The sequence below is a fragment of the Lichenostomus cassidix genome, chromosome 7 (genome assembly GCF_008360975.1).
Source record: "Lichenostomus cassidix isolate B80296 chromosome 7, HeHo_3.0, whole genome shotgun sequence".
NCBI classification, from domain to species: domain Eukaryota; kingdom Metazoa; phylum Chordata; class Aves; order Passeriformes; family Meliphagidae; genus Lichenostomus; species Lichenostomus cassidix.
In genome coordinates this window covers 18,518,189-18,542,464 of record NC_139488.1, presented here as the reverse complement: position 1 = coordinate 18,542,464, position 24,276 = coordinate 18,518,189, and the positions used below count along the sequence as shown (strand labels likewise).

The window sequence follows — 24,276 nt, the reverse complement described above, 5'->3', positions numbered from 1 at the left end:
CAATCAGGTCGTGGGGACAGGCAGGAAAAGGAGCTCAGCAAGAGGAACAGGGATTCTGACTTCTGGTCAGCAGCCTACAGGAGGTGAGAAGCTCAGAGCAGGGAATCTCTTAGCCATCTTGTGATACGTTTTTAAAAACAGTTGAATGTAAACACTGAATTATTGTGCTATTGGACCTGCATTATGGTACACACTGTTTTACTGTTTCATTTTCAACTAGAAATTTAATGCGGAAGTCAAATCTATTGTAAAGTCAATACTATTTCTTAAAATTTTCGCTTGTGCGGTCCCCGTGTTCGTAGCTTTATAAATGACTACAGTACATCTGCAGTACTTAAGTGAATCTTTGCAATATTTAAGAAATGTAAATATAGCAGCACTGTACAAATTGAAGTCGTTAAGTTCCTTTTGCTGTGAACAGAAAGGGTGAGCAGACTCCACAGGTGCGGCCGGGTGGCCATGGACGGGCTGTGGCCATGGATGGGCTGAGCCCCACGCCGCCTCACGCCGCTACCGGCCCTCGGGAGCGCGCAGGGCCGTCGGGAGCGCGCAGGGCCCTCGGGAGCGCGCGTTCCCGGAGGGGCGGAGCCCGCGCTGTGGCACCTCCCCCGCCCCGGAAGTGTTGCCCACGTGAGGGGCGGGCGGGCGCGGGGGCTGCTGGGCCGCGGCGCGGACTCGCGGTGTGTGGAGCGGCGGAGCGGGGCCGAGCGCGCAGGTTGGTGTGGGGCCGCTGGCGGCGCCGGGGCACCGCTGCTCGGGCGCGTCCCGCCGGGCCGGTCCCTGCCGAGGAGCGACTGGCCGGGACAGGGCTGGCGGCGGGGCGCGGCGGCCGGGCCGGCGGGAGGCAGGGCGGGTTGCCGGAGCGGGGAAACACGTGCCGCCTGTGCCCGTGGGAGGCGCGGAGCAGGCCCGGCCGTGCCGGCGCGGTCGCTTCCCGCCGGCAGCGCTTCCCGCGGCGCTCGGTGCGCGTTGTGTGCGGGGCAAGCGGAGCCGGCGGCGACGCTAGCTCAGCGGGGCCTGGGCCGGCCCGAGGGCAGCGCTCCGCCGGGCAGAGGTGTGCGCCGGGCCGGAGCCTTGGCCGCGGCGCCCCGGGGAGTCTGAAGAGCTGTGTGTTGCCGCTGCAGGCGTGTGAAAGTGTCGAACAGCAAACTGGTGCTGTGCTAGCACAGTTCAGGGGCCGACATTTTAATTAGTTAAATAATTCTTGTAAGATTTTTTTTTCTTAAATTGATTTTACTCAAAAAATAACTGTTAAAGTAACATCTGTGGGAAGGGTGGTTGTAGTTAATTCTTAAATAAAAACCAGTCTCTAACCTTATACAGGGCTTCCTGAACAAGGCAGTATACGAGTAACAGTTCCGTGTTACTTTATTGAGGAAGCTTTCTCATTAAAAAAAAAAGACTTTCCCTCTCTTACAGTAGTGGTAGAACCGACCTGCAACTAAGCTTTGTCCAGAGCTTGAAACTAAATGTTTGGTAAGGAAAATCTACTTGTGAGTTCTTTTGGGATGATCTAGCTAAATACAGTGTGGGACCTAATTGTTCTAGTTACGGGGCTTGACTGTCTTTTTCCAGCTGTAATTTAAATCTGATGACTTCTTGCTTTATTTTAACCTTTTGTTTTGTGTGGTATTGATAGACTTTTTTGCATATGGAAGGAGTCAGTGTAGTTTATTAAGAAAGCCCTTAAAATCTTATGTCGGATTTTGCATGCAGTTCAGCGTGTGATTGCTGTTCATTGGAGCTTTTCATCAGTCTTCACTGCTGCATAGCTACTGAAAACTATTGATCTGGAAGATGTCTTGTGCCAAATGACTGAGCTAAAGAGTCTGAAGTGAGCATGTGCAGACAAGGCTAGAATTTCTCTTAAATTAGAAGGCTGCTTTTGCATTTATTCTAAATAGGTTAGAACTCAATCATTGAACTGAATTTCATGCATGGCAAGCTTGAGTCTTTCTTAGTCTTTCTTAGCCTACAGTTTGTTACTTGCAGCTGAAAGGATGTTTTTTAGAAAAACTTTTCCATGTGTAAGACATACTCTAAAGGATGTGTCCTAAGTCTTGTGTTGGTTAATGCTTTTTGGTGTTAACCTTGAAAATATTGCTAAGAAAGCAGACTTTGGGTTTTTTTTTTCTTCTTAACAGTGGAACTGAGCCTTATCTGGAAACTGAGTTGCTGGTTGTGGGTATTTTGGTACCTGGGCTGAGCCAGACTGGGACAGTGATCCCATGGAAAAAGCTGACTGCTCTATAGGTTGCCATTAAATTAGACCAAATTGGGTATAATGTAAAACGGAGCACTGGTTTCTTTCACAAGTCAGGTGTTGGGGACAACAGCACAGCAGAGTGTGAAGGCAGTATCAGCATCTGAGTGGTGAAGTGTCAGTCTCCTGTAGGCAGTGTGGCTCATGTGGGACATCCCACCGGGGGTGCTTTGGCCTGAGTTTTGTAAAGTGCTTTTTAGACAAGCACACTGCACTCAGCATAGCTGGCAACTAACAGTTGCTGAAATCATGCTTCAAAGAGTGTTACAGTGTTAGGTACAGGTGCAAGCACAGTAGCAGAGACCAGGACGCACACTTCAAGGCTTAAAGTGCCAAAGAACTACAAATAAGTTCAAGGATTGAATGTGGCTTTGAGATCAGGAAGAGGAGGAAATGGAAATACTTCAGACTGCAGTAGGCTGAAAAATTACTGGGGAATTAAACTACTAAAATAAGAAGATGAGGCTGCCAAGTGGGTATTCTGATGAAGAACATAATTTCCTGTAACAAGGGCACCTCGGGGGAGTTTTCCCTGCTTCTGTATTGCCAGTCATCTTGATGCTCTGCAAGATGTTACTGCCCTGCAAGTGGCAGAAGAGCAGAAGGTGTATGGTTAAATCTCCCAATAAGCCATGCAAGACATGAGTGCAAACCCATCTTCACCAGCAGCCTTTGTGATCACAGATCTGTGAACTGGGGTAACAGGACCAAGAAACTGTTTTATCTTCTGAAGCTGGATTTAACAAGCGTGTTAGTGCGTAAAGGGAAAAAGAAGAAATCTGCTGCGTAGTTCAAAACTGAATTCAAACTAATTTCTGACAGCTTCATAAAGCTACATTTGTTTCTCAAGGATTAATCTTCACACTCTATTCCTATCTTAAGAGCAACTAGATTGAAATTGTTTGATCACAGTTAATTTTCTGGCCAGTAGCTGTTTTCTTGGTGACTGCATCTGATGTACTGCGATTATGCACTTGCTGCCAGTTAAATAAAGAAGTTACTTCCAAGTTAAATTGTCTTATGTGTTATCAAAGATACCTGATTCACTATTCAAGCAGAACTGCAATGAAGACACATTTGTGAAGGAGAGAACTAAACATCTTTAGGATGTATCAGTAAATGCAGATATTTTCATTCCTTCCTCCAGAAAGTTCTGTGAACTTTGTAAGATTAAACAAGAGACAAACATAAGAAACATCTCTCATTCAACCTATTTAGGAATTGAACATTTTTATTATTGATGTTTCACGTTGTGATGAGAGGTTGGATTTGACTTAAAATATTGTTGGCTCTCAGTTTTGTTGCTGTTGTTAGGAACTGAGGATCTGTGCCTAGAAAAAGATGAATAACAGATAAGGCTGTGAAGCGTCAGCAGTTTTTTAATTAATCTTGACTGCTGCATGCCAAATGCTGCCTTAACCAAAGTTAGGGGGTTTTTTTTCCCCTAGTTGTTTCATAGTTTCCCCTTGGAGTTCTGCAGTCATGTTAATAGTTGCTTCACAGGCATAAGTGTATGGCTAATGAACTTGACTGGTACCTTGCTTAGATGAATTTGCAGTGAAATGCAGTGCTATGTAAGTCTGTAGAAAGTACTGTTCAACACTTAGTGTTTTTGCTCTGTATTCTCTTCAAAATAGGTGGTGAAAATGGCTGAAAATGGAAATGGGGAAAATATGTCTATCTTGGAAAGCAAAATCTGTCAGCAAATTGAGGTAAGTTTAATTTATAATTTGGGATCTGGACTGAGGTTTTGGAGGTATTCATTGGCAGGGGTTTGGCTAATTGGAAGTTAACTTTACAGGGAGTTAGACTCAAATATTCAGCTCTTTAAAAATGTCACAAGTCTGTAACAGGTATTTAATGCTTCAAGATAGTCATAACTGTAGTTTAAATTGGCAGTTACACTTGTCTAGATTTGCTTATAAGACCACCATTTAAACACAGAAAAGGTTTAGTTTGCTAGCATTTTTGGTGCTATAGCAAGTGAATGTATCATTAAATAGTTTGCTACCATGTTTGCTGGGGTTATGCTACCTGTGCAAGTAGGAGGAGAGAGCATTTTAATTCTACGTGCCTTAATTTTTGTGGGGAAAAAATCCTCCTACTCAGGAATCTCTGCTAGTCAAAATACTTGCATAGCACATTGCATAACTTGCTATTATGATTTACTGCTTTGTAATTTATTGCTACAAATCACAACTAAACTTATGTGACTACTTTGGATCAACTCTGTCTCTCTTGAGGCTTGGAGGGTTACCCTACAACAAAAAAACATGAGCCCATTACTTTAAATGGCATCTAGAATAAAAGCACTTGCGTGAAGGACAAAAATGTAGGTGCATGTGAATGCCCATTACCATATGGAGCCATTAATTATATATAACAAACAAAATGTAGAGATTGAGGAAAAATAGTTGACAAAACTAGACTTTTGGTAATGTGAGTTTGAGAAAGCTGTGGTGTTGTAAAACTTAGCACTGACTTTTTAAAGCACCACGATATTGGTGAAAATATTTCAATTTATCTTATGGTTTCAAGTATTTGACCTTTGTTAGATGATTACTAGTCAGGGAAAGAATCTGATTAACTTCTCTGTCTTAAACTGAATTGTCTTCCCATGTTGGACAAGACTGAAATAGCAACGTAATTAAATAAAATTTTAAATTAAATATAAAGTAACTTACGCTTTTTTGAATGAGACCTAGAAATTCTAGTCCACGTGTATGATTTTTCAGTGTGCAAATACAATATTCTTGTATATATATTCCTTAAATAAGGACTACAAGCCTGATCTGTTTGTGACAAACCTGACTTTTGGCTCTTGATCCGGGTGATGAATGCATATTATGTTAACAGAATAAGCTTCACTCCATTCCTAAACAAAATTGCAATGTATCTTTGCCTCATTAATACCATTGGATTAAGTACTGTTTTGGTGTAGGGTTTGTTTGTTTGGGTTTTTGTAGGGTTTGTTTCTGGTGGTTTTGTTTGTTTTTACATCTTACACATTGCAGCTAACTTTCAGCAAAGTATCACATTAAAGCAGGAAGTAATAATTTCAGGAAACCTAGTTGTTCACGTTAATTAATTTTGGTATGTCTCAATCTACTGCAGTAAGCTGTTATATGAAAATGAGCTTTTAAGACTGAAAATTTAAAGACACATCTCTCTTTCCTCCCCCCCTCCCCGTTCCTTTTTGCAGTATTACTTTGGCAATCACAATCTACCAAGAGACAAGTTTCTAAAGGAACAGATCAAACTAGATGATGGCTGGGTACCTTTAGAAGTAATGATCAAATTCAACAGGTAAAACAAAGTACAACTAACGTGGATAAAGGAGTAACTTTCAACTGCCTATTGTATTTGGGGCCAAGTGTTCCTGGTGTGCATGTACAATTCCCATTGCTGTTTTAGCATCTGGCTTCAGCTTTGCATGTGTATTTGTAATAAACTGTGTCTGCTTACTCCATAGGTTAAGTCGCCTTTCAAAAGATTTTGGTGTTATTGTAGAAGCATTAAGAAAATCCAAGACAGGGTTAATGGAAGTAAATGAAGACAAAACTAAAATCAGAAGATCTCCAAATAAACCCCTTCCTGAATTAAATGACCAGTATAAGGCTGCAATTAAAAACAGATCTGTATATGTTGTAAGTAAATCTTCTTTGTGCTGTTCTGCATGACTTTGACTGATAACCATCTGAGTAATGCTTGAATTAACTCATACTGTAGAGATTATAATTTTTAAGAGTGAGTTTGTGGCATGTGATTGAAGCTCATTGCTGTCTTGCAGAAAGGCTTTCCACTAGATGCTACTCTTGATGATATCAAAGAATGGCTTGAGGATAAAGGTCCAGTTGAAAATATTCAAATGAGGAGAACATTGCAGAGAACATTTAAGGTAATGATGAACATTTAGACCTGGGGCAGGGATTCCCCCCTGCACAACACTCTGTTCAGTTACTCTAACAATGTCTCTTACCATTTAACAGGGCTCAATATTTGCAGTTTTTGATAGTGTTGAGTCTGCTAAGAAGTTCACAGAGATACCAAATCAAAAGTACAAAGACACAGAGCTGATAGTACTTTTCAAGTAAGTCCTTTTAACTGATTTATGAACTAACAGTGGTCAGGGGTGGATATGCACAACAACCTGGCTTGACCTGAAAAGTGTGAGTTTCTATGCTGTTGTACAGGCATTGATAGCTGTACCTTTTGGAGACTTAGCATCTCAGCTTGGACAAATAATTTCAACTGTTTCATGTCTACTGCTGTCTTACAAAGTAATTGTAACAGAATATTTTAAATTATCTTATATTCTGTTGAAGGGAGGAGTATTGTACAAAGAAGAATGAAGAAAGGAAACAAAACAAAGTAGAAGCAAAAGCAAGAGCTAAACAGTAAGTAATTTTCAATCAAAGTGTGTTTTGCTTGTCTGACTATGCTTGAACTGACTCACATCTAATTTAACTTTTCTACAGGGAAAAAGAAGAAAAGCAGAAACAAGCAGCAGATGCTGAAATGGTATGGGTTTCTTGAATCACCTACATTTTGAAAAGCTAACATGGAATATTGTTTGAAATGCCATAATATAGAGCACTTTCTGCAAAGTCACTTCAGCTTTTCCAACTAACTTAAGAGTAAAACTGTTCTGTCGTGGTTTTTAGTCTTATTTTCAATAGACTTTTTTTTAAGGCTTGTGTCCTGAATTTACATTAGGCATGTTTGCCTGTTCAGCAGTGATCCTGAATGCACCATTGAGATGATTGTTCTTCTGTGGTATTCAAAGGATCCATTAAGGATTAAGTCAGTATTATATAAATTTTCAACCCGAGCTATCAGCCTTCAGAAAGCTGTTTTGTAGAATTTAAAGCGTGTAACTCCTATGGGAAATGAATACTAAGTTCCACATAAGTGTATCATAATAAGCAAAGAAAACTTAAAAACAAGGGGAAACACACCATACAAGACTTGGACATCAGCAGAACTAGGTTATGTAGGAAAAATGCTTGAATTACTCTTAACTTCAACTGCATATTTATCACTATCATGTTTAATAGGATTAAGGGGGGGGGAATATGAATATTCAAGCTTGAATGTTCAATGAAAATGTGGGTATTTTTAATTTAATTTAGAAGTCTCTAGAAGAAAAGACAGGATGTCTTTTGAAGTTTTCTGGTGATCTAGATGACCAAACGTGCAGAGAAGATCTCCATGAAGTATTTTCTGGTCACGGAGAAATCAAGTGGATACACTTTGTCAGAGGTGCAAAGGAGGTCAGTAATCTTAGACAAAGACTTAAAATCTCTGTATTGAAGTTTGAAAATGCATGATTAAATGCTTGTTCTCTTATGTTATCAAGTAAGTTATTGTCTTGTGAAATTGCAGAATATTTAGAGAATTAAATTATTCCATTAACTTCTTTCAAAAGAACAGATAAAAGTTCCAGCCTTGTTAGTTGATAAGGTCAAAACTGAGAATGTTCATTAGGACAGTTTGAGGGCTTTGCTTCTTCTAGACATGTTTTGCATTCATGCAAGAGTAATGAACTTGCTGAGGCACTTAATAGCAGATCTTGTCCATCATTCTAGCTGAATGTTTTTGCAGTAAGATTAAAATGTAAATGCCACTGTTCTTTTTAAGGGAATTATCCTATTTAAGGCTATTGCCAAAGAAGCTCTGGAAAAAGCCAAAGCAGCACATAATGGAAACTTGCAGCTCCGGAACAAGGATGTTTCATGGGAGGTGCTAGAAGGAGATGCAGAGAAAGAAGCTCTGAAGAAAATACTGGAAGATCAGCAGGAATTGCTGAAACAGAAAACAAAAGGTTCTCCCTCCTTTTATTAATTTAAGCCTTTATAGTGTCCTAGAATTGGTGTGTGAAATTCACTCCTTAGTAGTTGAATATATACTGCATACTGACTTGTAGCTGTAAAGCAGTCCTTGGAGTTTGCCAGTTAAAAGATAAATTATGAAGTTCCTGATCTTGTATCTTCACAGGGCGCAAAATTAAAGGAAAAGGAAGAGGGGGAAAAATACCTCAGGGGGCACAAAAAGGAAAAATACAGTTTCAGGGCAAGAAAATAAAGTTTGAAAATGACGAAGAAGATGGTGAAAATGATACTAAAACAGGTATGTCATTCTGTGCACATCATGTGCTTATCCAGTCCTTTTACAGAAAGTAGCTCCATGTACTCAGGTTTCTTACAAGTGTTTCAGATTTGGCTCTGCACTGTAGTACTTCTGCCCTCCTGTCATTATCAGTAACCTTAAGATCTTGTCTTGATTCCTTCCACAATTGTCCAAAAAGCATATTAAAATAATTAATACATAGTAATACATAGGTAAGGCTATACTGCAGGGCTGTTTAAAGCATTATGCATTGAAAAACGGTGGTTGTCAGTAACATTACACAACTGTACAGACCCAGTCCCTTGACTGGTGATTTTTTTTCCCACTTAAGGATATGAGAAGACTTAATAGTTCTGCCTGTCAGTATTTAGCTTGGAGAAGAGGAATAGCTAAGTTTCTGTTCATTAGATACAGCGTCTGTTTTTAAACCCAGTGAAACCTACTCTTGGTAGATTGTACTCCTTCCATGTTCTTGCCTGCCCTCCTGCTGTGGAGCTGTGACAGGGGAGAGGCTCTTCAAGTGTGGTATTTTAGAACAGCTAAAAGTTTTAGTCACAGTAAGAAGTAAACCCTCTAGTGCAGCTGTGGCTGTAGATAACTGGGACTTGAACTTACCTGTGGGAAAAGTTGGGGTTTTTTCAGAAGATTTTAGGTAATGCTTTCCTTTACCCTAAATGACTACATATTCAATCTTGCAGAACCAGCAAGTCCCAAGAAGAGACCACTAGAGGAAACAGAAAAGGAAGAACCTGCACCAAAACAACTGAAAACAGAAAATGGAGATGGCCAACAGTAATACTAAAATAAATAAAACAGTTTTAAAAAATAGTGGTTTTATTGTTCCATTTCCAATAGGTTTTAAATACATGCCTCAGTTCAGGACTTTCTTGGCAGAAAATCTAATGAAATCCACTTCAATGTCAACCTATAATTTGAGAAAAGCTTCATTTTATTGAGTTACAGCTTTCTTCTTTGTTTAAGAAGCATGCTTACTCCTAACATAAAACCTTAGAAACCTTTTCTATTTATAGTTTTGTTTATACTGTCACATCTCAATTTTTCTGGCATCTCATTAAAACGTAAAATGTTTTGGACTTTGTAATCTTGTGGTTATGTTTAATAGCAGCTGGCAATAAATTCAGAACTTAAAACTGCTTTCTACTGAAGCCTGGTTGATGTAGTATAATGTTTCGACTGTGAAGTAGCAAAGATAAGGACAGACTTGAATTAAGTTCAAATTGCCAAGAGCATACGTATAGCTGATTAAAGCTTCTGTTCTTTGCTGCTCAACATACCTGACAGTCTTCAATTATTGGTCAGCCTCCTGTCTCCTGTTCTGGTAAGGGATGGGAATACATGGCTTCCACGCTAGCATTCAGTACCCAGGAACTTGCTGTAGGCTTAGGCTGACATACTGAAGTGTCCTGACTGTATCTTTTACAGAGGCACGAAGTGCACAAGCTCCTCCTGCTGCCCCCAGGATGGCTCTGTAGCTGGCTGTAGCTCTTTGCAGTAGAGCACAGATCACTGAAATAATGCTACTGCTGTAACATCCTAATTGCTGTGGCCTTCAGCACTTCATTCAGTTGAAGTCCCAGCTGCAGACAGGACTGAGCAAATAGCTATGAGGAACTGAGTCAATAAGACTACCCTTAGCTTTATCACAGCTAATTGCAGTGCTGGCTTTAATCTTTGTGTATAGTTTTGACTGGCATGATTCTTTCCCCTGTTCAGCTACAAAATTCAGTAACAGCAATGATGTGACTGAATGCTCTCAGAGTGTTGTAAGCATTCTTCATCTAGTACATATGGCTCTAAAACTTAAATTTTATTAAGGAGAATTTATTTACTTCAGTATTTCCTCAGTTTTTATACTTACTGATTTTTTCTTATGGAACTTGTATGATGCTGGTAAGTCAAATCTAAGTTCTGTGAACAATATAAAGAATCCATGTTAGACTAGGATGATTATCAGTCACTTCAGCCCTACAGCTATGTACTTCTATTTCTAATGTCTGCATCTGCAGTGGCCTGTCATGATACCTGTTTTATCTCTGCACTAGATAATGACTAAGCACTGAAGCTGTCCACATCAGACAGTCAAGTGGATGGCTGAAATGCAGTTGTGAAGTTGCACAAGTGCTTGAAACACATTTCAAGTTCTATGGCCGTGAAAAGCATCTGGCTAGTGGTATTGAAGATCCTAAACTGTCAAAAATATTTAGGTGACTAAGGACAGGATGCTTTTTTATATGTGACAACTGACCTGTACTTCACCTTCCTTTTTCAGCAGCACTCCTTTTGAAGCAGGAAGGGAGGTAACTTCTGCTTGAAGACAAAATCTAGTCCAGAAACAAACTTCATTCCACACAGAATATGTATTCCTCAAAGCTTTAAGTGCCTGCTTGTATTCTAGCCAGGTAGCATAAATTTAAAAACTTAAAAAAAAAAAAAGGTCTGCTAATAAAAAAGAGACCTGTGTCATTCCAGTGTCAAATCACACTAAAATTCACCTCAGGATGTTATGACTGGCCAGTAGTGTTATAGATAGTACCCCAAACCAAAAGGTTTGGTTTTTTTTTTTCCTGTTAACATAAATAACATAAACAAATATTACCTGCTAAGACTTCCATCTTCACTTCCCATTCATCTGCTTTCTTTTGAATGTGCTACAATATTAGATAGTGTAGAAATGAGCTTTGAAAATTAGCTGTTTTATAAACATCTATACCTGTACTTAAGTCTCCTGTGCTTTTGATTTTCAAGCTGAAGCATTAGATCACATAGTTATTTTGATGTGAGATCACAGTTATCTGACATAATTAGTATTTACCCCAACCATACCCCACAAAGTAGTTAATAAATCAGTGAAGTTATAGACATCTGTATAGCCAGCTATTGTATTGCCTGGTTAATGCTTACCCTACTAAAATGAAGAACTTACCTGCCGTGTTGAAGTTTTGTGAAGGGAATATACAGCTGTTTTTGCCATTTGTAGAGCAGTTTTCAGAAAAATCATATCAATTCCTAAAAAAATGATGAAATTGTTAGAATTGTTAAATGGAAGCTCAAAGATCTGCTTTGTTTCTTCTGGAATAATAGGTATTTGAGAAAGAGCACTGAATGTATTAAGGTACAGAGAGTATTTCTAAAACATACTCAATTGCTTTTAATAAAAGAAAGATGATAGAAGTATGAAATAGCTAGTATTGTTTATTTCAAATTCCAGTGACTGTTAGTTACAATGTTGAGGTTGTTAATCCATACTTAGGAAGCTGATTCCAGATCAACAAAACACTAAGTAATTAGAATATGTAACTAATAAAAAAGGGATGCATGCCATTAAAAGCATTTCCCTTGCTGTTTTGTTTGTAGTAATTTCTGAGTTTCACAATTACCAACCTTTATTATGCTTGGTACCAAAGGGAGGGTTCATAATAACTGTGTCAAAAGTATCTGACATGCTGTCAGATAAAGCACAGACATCACACTGAACCATGTTGACATTCGTGAGCTCAAAGTCTTCAATATTGCTATTAAATATTTCCAGTGCATCTGCATCTATGTCAAACCCCACACAGAATCTATTAAAAAAAGAAAAGTGTCACATATTAGTCTCCTACAAACTAAAATGGTGTTTAAATTCTACAGTAAGGCATCTGTGTACACAACTTGTTTTATCTAGGAAATGTAACAAGCATACACTATAAATTCAGTGCTGACAAAAATTCAAGTAGTTCTGTTGCCCTTTCTCAAGTATAAATCTAAATTTTGTTAAGGAAGTTTCATGTGTTCATTTAATGCTTCAGGGGAAAGCAAATGACTTCCAAATTCATGACAACTGTCCATCACTTTCACAGTATGAATGGTTCTTGATGGTCAAAACTTGGTAAATAGCCTGATTATGCACCAGATTATATACCAGAAATAGTTTAGTTCAGCATTGCTATGTTTTAATCCCACTTTCTACTCTTCTATGCCATAAAAAAAATATAACCAGAATTTAATATTAAATACTTACCCTGCTCCTAACATTGCACTTCCAATGCTGAGCATGCCACAACCACATCCTAAATCTGCAATTGTTTTGTTTTCAATGTCATCAAAAGTATTGTGAATTGTGTAAAGCATGCATGCTGGAGGGAAGAAAACCGAAACACAACAGGTCAGTAATATCAAACATACACCTGATTAAACAAGAAAAGTTGTTTCTGCCTTCAGAAAACTCTTAAGTTTGCATTACAAAACCCCTTTAGGTTAACTGAGGTTCTCACGGTGTGTATTTCTCTTTTTCATTTATATGTGAAAAGTCAAAAACATTTTGATGAGCTACAAACTGTGGATCTTTGGTGGAGAGATTACACACAGAGCTCTGAGTATTGCATATGGAAAAAGCATGCCTCTGATTTTTTTGGGGGGGAAAAACAAAAAGACATACAAAATATGGAAAAGATCATGATTAAGATGAGTCTGCATATACACTTCTACTGGTTTTGTGTGTCCCAACATAACTCCATTTCAGCTTCTACAGTTACAGATTAAGCTGTTTCTATGACATCATCTTTTAAATGAATGTATTTGATTTTTGGATTGTACATTACCAATATACTTCTGAACATTCTTGTTGGATACACTTTCTTAACTATTTTTAGTGTAAAGCCTTCAAAGGAGATTAGGCAGTAGAAAAAACTTTTTGAATTAAAAGTGCTGATGAAGAACTAGTAAAAGAAATAACAGTGCTGTGGGTCACCTCTACCTGCAATATGAGGTCGTGTTGGATACTGTTCAAGGAGTAGTTTTGGATTTTCAAAAGTATCAACTTGTTGAAGACAGCTTTCCAGTTCTTTAAGCTTTAATTTCTTCATGTTTATGGTTTAACTAAAGAACATAATGTATAATCAGTTCCAATCACATAAACAAACGGCATATTATCTTTATTTATTTAATATTTCAAATCCCCAGGTAGTCTTCAGCCCCTCCCGGGTGTTTCACGGTGCCCTTTCCCGATGATGGGGAACGAGCGCCGAGCCGGGCGGCAGCCCCTCTCTGCTCACCGCCTCCCGGAGCTCTACCGCCCGGGCCCGCCGCCCAGCCCTAAGGGGGCACGAACCGAGCCTCAGCGATCGCCACCGCCCACACCGTAGCTCGCCGCACGGGGCCGTCCCCGCTCCGCCTGGGGGCACGATACTCACCGCAGCTCCGCCGTGCCGTGCCGTGCCGTGCCGTGCCGTGCCGTGCCGTGCCGGGCGGGGCCGTGCCGTGCCGTGCCGTGCCGTGCCGTGCCGTGCCGTGCCGGGCCGTGCCGTGCCGTGCCGTGCCGTGCCGCTCCGAGCCACCGCGCACTTCCGCCGCGCCGCCCGCCCCTGCGCCCCGCCCCTTGAGCCTCGCCCCGCCCCCTGAGCATCGCCCCGCCCCCCGAGCCTCGCCCCGCCCCCCGCCCGCCCCGCCGCGCTGACGGGCACCTGCGGGAGTCAGACGGGACGGAGCTGCCCCGTGTTCCGTTAGCAAGTGCGAGCTTTAGTGCCGTGTGCTATAAACACGAGACGTTTGATTGCAGCCTGACGCCTCACCGCTGCTCGGTGCCCGAGAAAGAGCTGCAGGACACTCCCCGCAGACCGGGCTGCCTCGGTGGCTCCGCTCCTGAGTGCCCTTAGGGACAGAGCGAGGAACTGGATTTCTGCCGGGGCGGTGGGAAGAGCGGTCGCTGAGAGAAGACTAACATTCACCTGGAACCGCAAGGCAGACGGGCAGCCCTAGGAAACACAGGCAAACCAGAAGAGAGGCAGCAGCCTCGGGGCCCGTAGCTGTCGGGTAGAAGGTTACTCCTGTTCAGGAATAGATTTTTTCATTAGAGGCTTTCCATTGCACAGTTGAAAATCTGTTTATCGAGGTTTAAAACCGCCGATCGGTGTGTAAAACACGGTAACAACTCGCATCCAAATGCCTTCTCTGCTGGTGGGAGCGCGCAGGCAGCCGCACGCCGGTCCCTCGGGGGAGGCTCTGCGGACGCCCCGGGCTGCGGTGCTGCTGCCGGAGCTCGGCTCTGCTCAGGACCCCCAGTGGGGCCGTTTGACGGCAGCGAGCGCACAACCGCCGGCCCGGAGCCTCGGAGGTACCTCCCGCATCCCCCGCAGTTGCTCCTGCTCTTAAAGCCGCCACCGCCTGAGCCCGGCGGGACCCCTGCGGTCAGGACACACCGGCGGCAGCGCGGCGTCTCACGGCAGCCGCTTCGCCGCCGGCACGGCTCCGTGACAAACGGACTCCGCTGCCGTCGGGGCCGCCGGCCGGCCCAGGTGCGCCCTCCGCGCTCCCGCGGCTGCCGGGACCCCCGCACGGACGCGAAGTTTCGGGCCGGCGGGCGGCGACATCTTGCGTGTCGGCGGCGCGGGGCGCACCTGCGCGCTGGGAGGGCGGCGGGAGGGCAGGGGCGGAGGAAGAGGAGGGTGGTGTCAGGGGAGGGGAGAGGCGGTGTCGGGAGGGGGGCGCGGGCGGCGGGCAGGGCGCCGGTGCCGCGGCTATCGCGAGAGGGCGGCGCCGCGGGGCGGGGAGCGAGGGCGGCGGAGGGATCGCGGATCCGGAGCCCGGTGCGGCCGTAACGGCCCCTCGGTGTCCCGCCATGGCGGGGGCCGGCGCCGGCGGCAGGGACAAGCGAGCGACGGCGGCGCGGCTGAAGGCGGCGCTGGGCGGCCAGAGCGGCGCGGCGGCGGCGGTGGAGCTGCGGGCGCTGCTGGAGCGGGTGCTGGCCCCGGCGGCGGGCCCGGGCGGCGGCGAGGCGGCGGGCGAGGCGCTGGAGTGGTGCCGCTGCCTGCTGTCGGGCGGCGAGCCCTGGGACAGCTTCGTGCAAGCCGTGCGGGCCTACGACCCGGCCACGCTGTGCGGCCTGGTTTGGACCGCCAACTTCGTGGCCTACCGGTGCCGGACGTGCGGGATCTCGCCCTGCATGAGCCTGTGCGCCGAGTGCTTCCACCAGGGCGAGCACGCCGGGCACGACTACAACATGTTCCGGAGCCAGGCGGGGGGCGCCTGCGACTGCGGCGACAGCAACGTCATGCGGGAGGCCGGGTGAGCGGCGGGCGGCCGCGGCGGGGCGGGCGGGTACCTGCCGGCGGGGGCGGCCCGAGCTGTGCCGGGCTGGGCTGGAGCGCTGCCCCGGCCCGGAGCCGCCCTGAGGGAGGGCAGTGAGTGAGGGCCCTGCCGCCTTCCGGGCCGCCTCCCGCCTTGGCTGCGGGTCGTTCCGGGGGTCAAACGAGGAGTCCGCCGGGGTTCGGCAAGGTGGCTTTGTTGGTGTGCGTGTGCCTTTTCTCGAAGACGCTCGTGCGAATCTTGTTGCCCTTGCGCCGAGCGCCAGCCTCCGGGGAAGTTGCTAAGGCAGAGTGCACGGCAGGCCCTACCTGTCAGCTCCTAGCGAGCAGCCTCGGCCTGGCGCAGCTAGCCGTGAAGTCAGAATACTTTGGGACAGCATGTGAGCAGATAAGCCGAAGTGAACAGATTGAGTAAGAGGGAGCCATTTTTGTGCGATTTCCCAGTCTGCAGTTCGTTTTGCCACCTTAACTTTAAATCAAGGAATGCGGTGACGCTTGGGTGAATACAGCAGGGCAGGGTTTTGTGGAAGTCAAAGGTCTTTTGTGTTGTGACCTACTGGAGGCAAAACTGAAGTGCCTGCTCAGAAGAAGAGGAAGCGGGTACCTCGTTAAATCCTCTTTTGTTCCCGTTTGTACTCAATGGTTGATGGAAAGATCAGTCAACCAGTTATTGGATGAAGGTGATACCTAATCAGTAAACTTCAAATTTCTCAACTGAGTGTCTTTTGAAGCTCACTGTTCATTCAGTGAGCTGAAGACTTCACTGCATGACAGTTTGGAGTGCTTGAATGAGGATTCTCTTCTGGCAAGCTTTCTGGGATAGTCTGTCTTGACTGTCTTAGCCTGGATGAGATGATATGCTGTTGAACCCTAAATTGTGGCATACCTACATGCCTAGCAGAAAACTCTAGGAACGTACAGAAATTTTAAAACATTTTCCTTGGTTGTTTTCTTGTGTTTGCAAATTTGCAGTATAATTCTGTATCATTCACTCGGCATCTTAAGATTTCTTCCCTTGTTGCATTTCTACTTAGAGATTCCATTAATTCTGCTTGTTCTGTTTCTTGAGTGTTATTGCCTTGACTCTGATTCTTGGCGTCTGATCACCATTCTCCTGCTCTAGGCCTTGAAGTGGCTTCAGTTTTTGTTTCTTATGTTTTTCTCAACTTTTTTTTCTCTTGCCATCTACCTTCATCATTTTTTTGTTCTTTTTTGGTTGAATCTTATTGGTAGACTTCCTCCAATGGTATAATTTTTTTCTTCCTTTTGTTTTCCATAATCTTCAGTGGTTTCTGGTGGCTAGTGCTGAAGTGATTCTTTCTTTATCGCTTCTTCTTCTACTTGTGGTGATTCTGCTTTCCTCAGCATCACTGAAGGTAGAGTTTCCCTTGATCTTGAGAAGTAAGAAAAAAATTAATAGTACTTCTTCCACTGTTCATTGTTGAATAGACTTAGGGCTCCTCTTAGTGGCAGGATTTTTACAGAGCACACACCAATTGTACTACTTTAGCGTGAATATTAAAATGACTTGTGATGCTGCTATCATCCCAGAGTGTGTAGCTTTCACAGTTGTCTTATTTTAAACAATTTTCTTCTTGAAGAAAGCTGGTTTAATAAAGAAGAAATAAAAAATGCGGTTAAATTTGCAGTGTAAACAGATGCAAACCCCAAGGGAGTAAGAATCTTCTCATTTCTATGTACCTTACTTGTGGCTTGAATCGTAGAATTTGAGAGTAAATTGTCTTGTGTGTGAGGTAGGTCCCTTCAGGAGTTTTGGTCACTAAAGATAAAGAATTGCATAATATTTGTTTGGAAACAACACTCGGTGTTGAGCAGTAGATTTTGCAGTCCTCTTGGACATATAAGGAGGACAATACATGACAACATATGGGGTGTCTGCATTTGACATAAGGTCACTTCTGCTTTTGAAGATAAGAACTGATTTAAGCCATTGCAATTAAGCGAACTAGAAACTTTGTTTGCTGCACAAGACAAGTAAATTAAGCTTAAACCAAAGTAAAAACATTAATATGTGCGGACACACAGAGTTTTACTTTTGACTTGAATTGCTTCAATGCAGCATGTTTAGGTAGTGTTTTAACTTTGTGCATACAAACCAATTAAAAAGGTAATGCTTTCCATGTTAAAGTTTGGAGGCCTTCATGGTGGACTTAGGAAACTGGAGTGTGTCTAGCCCGATTTAACCTTGGCCACTACAGCCTAGGCTTCTATTAATAGCAAGGGAATCAAATGTGGAGCCTACTTACAAACTTTATCTACCATCTGTCTGCCCAGATAAAATTTTGTGTAGATGTTGTATAGGAATATTATAGTAACATTCTTTTGTTTCTGTTCTTGTTGTCTGGTCTCCATATCCAGAGTTTATTTATTTGATGCAGCTCAAAAAATACTTCTCATGAAGTCTTAGTTAACTGATCTGCTATAAAGGAAATCTCTCCAGTTTAGAATCTGGAATATCTTGTCATTGCTTTTAGGATGGCTAATGTAAATCTAGAGACAGTTTGCTCTGGAGTATGAGGATGAGTATGTGTTAATCTTGTAGTACTAATTAAATATGTAATTTGCTTTGTAGGGATACCTGAGTGTTAGTTTTTTTAATTTCTGGTGCCCTTATAAAAAGAAGCTAGAATATAGCATAATAGATGGATACTGACTTGCCTTAGGTACCTTGATTTGCTTTAGGTACCTTCTGTAATTCTCATTTGTTTTAGGAAAATCAGATTTTCACATTTTTGAACCTTTTGATTTCCATGCAGATTTCAGTGGTTTTGATGCTTAAGTTAATTGCAGTTGATCTGATGTACTAGAATGTAATGTGGTCTTTAGAAAATATCCAAGTTTGTGAATATAGCTGCTTTCTACCTGTGGCAAGGTTGACTAGGTTTTAAAATCCATTGATATGTCAGGAGGTTGAAGTAGTTTGTAGTTGTCTCCCATATGGCATCTAGCTGTTTACAAATGAAATTTAGCAGCTCCTTCAGAGGTAATTAATAATGTGCTGAAGAAGGCAAAATCTTCTGTTCTAAGGCATTTCAAGTAGACATATGCTCATAGTTCAAATGAGTTCATCTGTTGGATTAAAAAAAACCCATGCAATTGAACAGGGGAAAATTCACACTGGAGTGTTTTTTGGTTGGTAGATGGTCTTGTATTATAATGAAACTAATACTTTATGAAATAAGCTTGAAGAAAGCAGTATGCCATATGCTTACTATAAGAGTATAACTACTCAATAATCTGTTACTGTCAAGTACCATCTTGTTTCTGTGGCTATGTTGTTCTGATTCCCCTCTAAGCCTGTAGACAATAACCTGATATACTAGAGAGCCTCAACACTGTCTCTTGCGTCCTGCCGTGTCCTGTTTCAGAGTATGTCTCAATGTGTGTTGACTTATTTGTTAAATTAGTCATGTGGGAAGCAGATGTTTCAGTGCTTCATTACAGTACAGCAGGAATAATACCTCCATCAAGGGTTGCATATCCTGAAAGGCAAAAAGCCAGGTTAAAAATTTCGATAAATAGGCTTTTACAGTGATGTTTGCTGTGTATTTCTTGGTAGTTATGGTAACCAATGGCTCCATTGACTTAGTGTTGTCTTCTCTTACTACTTATATCAAAGGGACTAAGGTGTTACCCATTTCCACTTGCAGCAGTGAGCTGTTTGTTTATCGAGTGAAAAAGTCCTATAGTTATAGGAAAGGTAACTCTCACAAATTGATGGTGCTGTGTGCAAAAGCACCTTCAGGTACCTATCTCTAAACCTGCAGTCCTGTCTCTACTTATCCCTGCTTATCTTTTCATGTAGCTCTGTGTCTTAAAGTGTGAATCAGTGTAGGTTTCGTAGAGATCCTGTCTGAGTTACACAGTAGATCAGACTTCTGTCTCTTTTCTTTTTTTTGTCATTATGTCTCTCTTGGGGGCAGACGCATCTATTGGGTCTACCGTGATCCCCTTAGGAAAAGGTTGGACAATTTTCTTTGTCTCCTCTTGCTGCCAAGTATGAGAAGTATATTCTTAGTTTCTAAATTGCTTGGGTTTTCTGCTTTAATTTATTTACAAATGGCTCTGTTTTTTTCAGTGTTTTAAAATGTTTGCACCTAGTAAGGATTATTGAATGTTTTAGTTAAATTTTGGATGGTAGATAGCTAATGTTGATGACCTTTGCTATCCTGTCCCCGTAAAATTCTTTCCCTCCCTCTGACTAGATTCCTTATTTTATTCCTTTTCAGAGATACTTCAGAGTTTGGGAGCTATGGAAGATTATATTCTATTTCTTCTACATTCTGTAGCTAAGAAAGAGTAAAGGAACTTTTTCATATTCTAGACTTGTGAAAACTTTAACAAATAGAGTGACAAAAAAAAAGGAAGCTTGCTCTTGAGAAAGCTATTATTACTAGTTATCCTTGGTTGCCTTCTGTGCATGTTCACCAGGGAAGGTCTCTTTTACCATCTTGCATTGTAGCACTGGGATCCACTTAAGATCAGAAAGGTCACATCTGCTTGTGACTGCATTTAGGGACATACAGGCAATTCTTATTTTACTGGCACGAAGTAGATTACATGGTGATTTTGTGGAGTGTCTTGCAACAGCAAATCACCTGCTTAGCATGCATATAACACGTTGCTTCTTCAAGGTTGTCCCTTCCACTATGACTCTTATCAATTGTCTTGCTTAACAATTATCAAGAAGTTTTCAGTTCTCTGGGACGTAAGCTAGGTTTGGTAATGCAGCCTCAAAGGGGTAGGGGTGCACTTTTTTTTTTCCTTCAAGAAGTTGGTGAAACAGATGCTTTATCAACAGACTGAAAGCCTACGAGTAACCAACTTCAGTTTAGTCTCTGAGTTTTATGAAACCATGTAAAAATATCTGTGTGTTCAGAATTGTTAAGCTGGTACAAAGGGGGTTTTGTAGGATCTCTGTCAACTCCATGCAGCTTTTCTGCCTTTTAAATCCTTTGGGATACCAAGGAGGGACTGAAGAGAAGTCTGAGTTGTAGTGGCTGTTAGCTTAGCATGAGATTCTGGATAAATCCATGGTCACGTCTGTCTGTGGGCACTTCAGAACAAATGCTCCACCATGTCCATGCTCATACAAAATACAACAATACTGGGATTCACAAGGACTACAGAATTTGAAGTTACCATGCATTTATAAATAATTGATTTCCTCTGTCCTCCTTCATGGCTCTCCCAGACATAAAGCTCAATATAATGTATTGCTTCTTAGGTTTCCACAGAAACACTGAGTAGTCTACCTGGAGCTGCATGTCAGGCCTTATCCTTGGAAAGCAAGACATTGCAGGTCAACGTCTTTATTAAATCTTTCAATGTCACACAGTCAGCTCTCAAACCTGCCTGACTTGATTTCTTTTCAGAAGGTCTCTAATTTGGACTACATCAGCATCTAAATTAGTTGTTGAGATGTATTCCAAATGGTTAACAGCCAAGTGCTAGTTTTGTATTACTGCCTTTAGATCTGTGACCCCACTACATGCATTGTTACTTTATACATGCCTCTGGAATAATGTACAGTTGTTTCAAAGTCATCAGTAAGATGCTGAAACATATCAATATACGTAACTATAAATATTTAGAAACCTAAACTATTGCTGTGTTAGTTACTGAACAAAGTTAAATGATGGTTTTACCCCAATGGTTTTGCTGAGGGCCAGTCTGAGTTGAAGAACACAGCAGTACTGTGAAGGCTGAGCTCACAAGATGTGACTGCTACATATCTTTGCCTTGCCTGAAATTGGGCTTATTTATTTTATGACTTGTCTATTGCTTTGTAATTGACCTTGGTATATATTCAGTTAAAGAAGAGCTGTGTTTTGGAGGTCTCTGAAAGAATCTTGTTTAGATTTGGTCTAACCAGTGCTGATTTTCAGTTCCTTTACTTTGATCCCACCAAATTCTAAACCTGCTTTTATACCTTTTATGGACCTATCAGCTGCCCAGGATTCTAAGTTCACTATGTCAGGGTGGTGTGTTACTTGTCTGGTACATATCTGATCTACATGGAGCTGTCAATGGATCTGTTGGCAATGGAACAAATGTGATTTTGGGAGTATGTTTAGGGAGCACATTCCTAAAGAAACATTGTCTCTTGGACCTTTCTTAGTGACCATATAGGTTGATTCAGATTTCAGCCATATTTCCTTATCACTTGTAGAATATCAGGAATTCTGTATTTTTAAAAAGTCCTGGAATGGTATCTGACAGCTTCGGGTGATTTTAAGTAGTAGTATCTTAGGTGCCTTCCTCTGTAGAGGGTTCTGGTAGCAAGCTTTGAAAACAATGAATTTTCTTTGTATTGAATTAATAGAGATACCCAAATGGCTATTAAAGTATCAAGGACTAAATAAATTCTGTTGCCTTCATCGTGATGCACCTCTTTGTTTCTGCACAGTGTCTGCACTGATAATAGCTCTGGCATGAAACACGTAGATACTTTCTAAGAAAACTGCAAATTACTTATATATACACCTCATCTGTTGGAGGCCTGGCCAAAGCTTGAGTTGATACCTATTATTAAAATGCACACATCTCACTCAAATCCTGGAGAAATGAGGGTTGTTTTTGCTTTTGTCTAGCACACTAGCATTTGTGTAGTCACTTAGAACTTTATCAGATGATGTGTTTGGGTCAAAATACTACATGCTGTATGTTTGACCTGTTTAAATTCTCTTGGGAAAATTTTGTTAGCCAGAAAATATTTTGTTAACTCTATTTTGAAAAGTTGATTCTTTTTCTTTTAAGTAGATGTACTGTCCACATACTTCAAGGTAGATAATTGATGGGACTGCAAAAGCAACTGGTCAGGGAGACTGCACATGAACTTACAATGGTTTGGGAAGATTGTGGGCCAGGCAAGCATGGCTCTGATGAGGGATCAGGACCAGATATTTTATTTGCTGATCTACTTGTCTTTCAGCTCTCCTTCTGAAGTCAGATGATAATTCTGCATGGTGAATGCTGTGTAAGACTAAGAACTCTGCAAAATCAGATCCTAAATATTATTAAGTTAAGCATCCAGAATTAGCATACACATTATATCTTAATTCCTCTGTCTTTAGGCCCATAGGTGAAGGGGGAAGAAATTATACCTTTAAAGCTCCATGCCATGAAAGAATCTTGAATGTAAATAATTTTCTAGTGTATTTTTTAAATGTTAACCTTAATAAAGATTGCTTTTTAGAGTTGAGTTTGAAGAGTGTTCTCTTCAATACCTTCTTCATTACAGTGAGATACTAAATTTAACTGGTCCTTTAAGAAGTACTTTTTCTCAGCTGAAAAACCTGCAGTTCCTGTTGAAGACTGTATTCATACATGCAAATGGATAAATTAAGATAATTTAAATAATTTTAGTATTGCCATTAATAGCTAACTGAAAGCCTTTTAATTTGTAATTTTACAATCACTGTGATGTTTGAAAAAGCTGCGCCAGTGAGACTGAGTATTACATTTGAAAGCTATCTAGCTGTATGTCTTGTTGTACAAATATTTTCAACTTGTGTGTAGATTGAGGCTTTTCAATCAAACTAGGTAAAAGTAAGTTGTACTTAGATGAAATTACTGTGCAGTAATTTTATTCCAGAGCATCCACCCTTTCTCTAAAGAGTATTTTTGCAGCAGCAGATTTTGTTGCTCTCTGCAGTTGCTCTCTTGGCTATCAAAATGCTCAAATTCAACGACTTTGTGGTTCCATTCTAACATAGCTCAGCTTCAGCTCTCAGAAGTCCATTCCTTCTCATTCTTACTCAATTTTTCCTTAAAAAAGGCATTATGATTGAAACTGCCAAATCTGCTGTTTCTGATTCATAATAGGTACTTGTATACTAATGGAACTCATTGTAGTTTTGTCTACCATACAAGATGTTTATGTCTGAGGGCTAACAGTAATAGAAATTCTCTGCAGAGCAGCTTTGTCTGCTTTTTCTTTGAACTGGTGTGCTTCTTCACCTAATGTAGCACTGAGCGCCACGAGAGCTTCTAGTGAGTCATTGCCTCTCTTCCTGCTGTTCTGCAAGGACTGGAATAACTTCTTAATGTCCAGTCTGTGATTTCTAGCCTCCTAACCTGGCCAAACAACTAAAGCCTGAAAAGAAGGCCTTGGAAGGTGGGGTTTTTTCATTTTTCTTGAGAAGCCATATTCTGCTGCATTTCATTGTTTTCTGCTATTGACTCTGTTGTCTCTGCTTTGGAGACTTTCTGGTTAGAAGACGTCTTTTCAGTTGTCTTTGCCCCTAATAGCAGAAATGCAAGTATTCAGTTTTATCTATGAATTCTGTAGCTTGCAGTTTTTATAAAGAGCAGAAGACCTCTCATTCCTTGGGCCTTGAAGTCAGTACCACATTGATTCACTTTTGGAAGCCTGTTTTGCAGGTGAAAGGAATTTAACTAATGAAATGTAGTTATTTGGGTGTAGGGGGGGAAACATGCTAAACTTCATTTTAATAGGAACAGTAGGTTTATTTCTCTGCATTTCTTCAGAGTTACCATTGTGTTTGTTATTGTTAGGGACAGTGGGTTTACATAAAGCAAAGCTACAATGTATCGAAGCCCTTATTTAAAAAAAAAAAAAATTCTAATCCTGATTATGCAAGTTTTATTTTGTTCTGAATTAAGATTCGGTTTAATATTTGAACAGCAAAAGCAGGAAAAAACATTTAAATGCTCTACCAGCACATAAGAAATGACAAAATGAGTTTGCAAGAACTCAGAAACAATTGTAGCACTCAAAAAGTATCTTGTATCTTGCATCTATTTTGTAGATTCAGC

General features: G+C 41.7%; 3 protein-coding genes across 9 annotated transcripts in view; 2 read left to right on the top strand and 1 right to left on the bottom strand.

Moving 5' to 3' along the window:
• Positions 1-595: 595 nt before the first annotated feature.
• SSB (small RNA binding exonuclease protection factor La) lies at positions 596-9,547 on the top strand. 2 transcript variants are annotated; one of them, XM_085066501.1, is made up of 12 exons: positions 596-715; positions 3,901-3,975; positions 5,466-5,569; positions 5,736-5,910; positions 6,054-6,161; positions 6,253-6,353; positions 6,589-6,660; positions 6,742-6,784; positions 7,396-7,536; positions 7,904-8,087; positions 8,261-8,392; positions 9,091-9,547. In XM_085066501.1, exons 2-12 carry the CDS (start codon positions 3,910-3,912, stop codon positions 9,186-9,188), a joined length of 1,224 nt encoding a protein of 407 aa, XP_084922627.1. In that variant the 5' UTR covers positions 596-715; positions 3,901-3,909; the 3' UTR covers positions 9,189-9,547. The 2 variants fall into 2 exon arrangements, with proteins under 2 accessions (XP_084922627.1, XP_084922628.1); XM_085066502.1 differs by lacking the exon at positions 596-715 and adding an exon at positions 1,457-1,476.
• METTL5 (methyltransferase 5, N6-adenosine) lies at positions 3,521-15,437 on the bottom strand. 3 transcript variants are annotated; one of them, XM_085066505.1, is made up of 8 exons: positions 13,585-13,726; positions 13,149-13,270; positions 12,414-12,528; positions 11,795-11,976; positions 11,337-11,419; positions 11,010-11,061; positions 10,272-10,321; positions 3,521-3,594 (listed from the first exon to the last, which is right to left on the bottom strand). In XM_085066505.1, the coding sequence occupies exons 2-8, from the start codon at positions 13,255-13,257 to the stop codon at positions 3,574-3,576; spliced, it is 612 nt and encodes a 203-aa protein (XP_084922631.1). In that variant the 5' UTR covers positions 13,258-13,270; positions 13,585-13,726; the 3' UTR covers positions 3,521-3,573. The 3 variants fall into 3 exon arrangements, with proteins under 3 accessions (XP_084922631.1, XP_084922630.1, XP_084922629.1); XM_085066504.1 differs by lacking the exons at positions 3,521-3,594; positions 13,585-13,726 and adding exons at positions 9,209-9,317; positions 15,303-15,437; XM_085066503.1 differs by lacking the exon at positions 3,521-3,594 and adding an exon at positions 9,209-9,317 and having other exon boundaries at positions 13,585-13,725.
• UBR3 (ubiquitin protein ligase E3 component n-recognin 3) overlaps positions 14,919-24,276 on the top strand; it is a 103,092-nt gene continuing 93,734 nt past the window's right edge. For 2 of the 4 annotated variants that reach the window (XM_085066499.1, XM_085066497.1), the window contains exon 1: positions 14,922-15,454. In XM_085066499.1, coding sequence (XP_084922625.1) covers positions 15,009-15,454 — 446 coding nt within the window. In that variant the 5' untranslated portion in view covers positions 14,922-15,008. Of the gene's footprint in view, positions 15,455-24,276 lie in introns of all 4 variants that reach the window. The other 2 variants (XM_085066500.1, XM_085066496.1) reach the window with 2 other exon arrangements.

Coding starts and splice junctions, on each gene's coding strand:
- SSB (XM_085066501.1), top strand. CDS start 3,910: ATGGCTGAAAATGGAAATGGGGAAAATATGTCTATCTTGGAAAGCAAA. Junction 3,976..5,465: donor AAATCTGTCAGCAAATTGAG/GTAAGTTTAATT, acceptor TCCTTTTTGCAG/TATTACTTTGGCAATCACAA. Junction 5,911..6,053: donor AAAACAGATCTGTATATGTT/GTAAGTAAATCT, acceptor GCTGTCTTGCAG/AAAGGCTTTCCACTAGATGC.
- METTL5 (XM_085066504.1), bottom strand. CDS start 13,257: ATGAAGAAATTAAAGCTTAAAGAACTGGAAAGCTGTCTTCAACAAGTT. Junction 10,322..11,009: donor GAAGATGGAAGTCTTAGCAG/GTAATATTTGTT, acceptor TATTGTTCACAG/AACTTAGATTTGACTTACCA. Junction 9,318..10,271: donor AGTTCCATAAGAAAAAATCA/GTAAGTATAAAA, acceptor CTCAAATTATAG/GTTGACATTGAAGTGGATTT.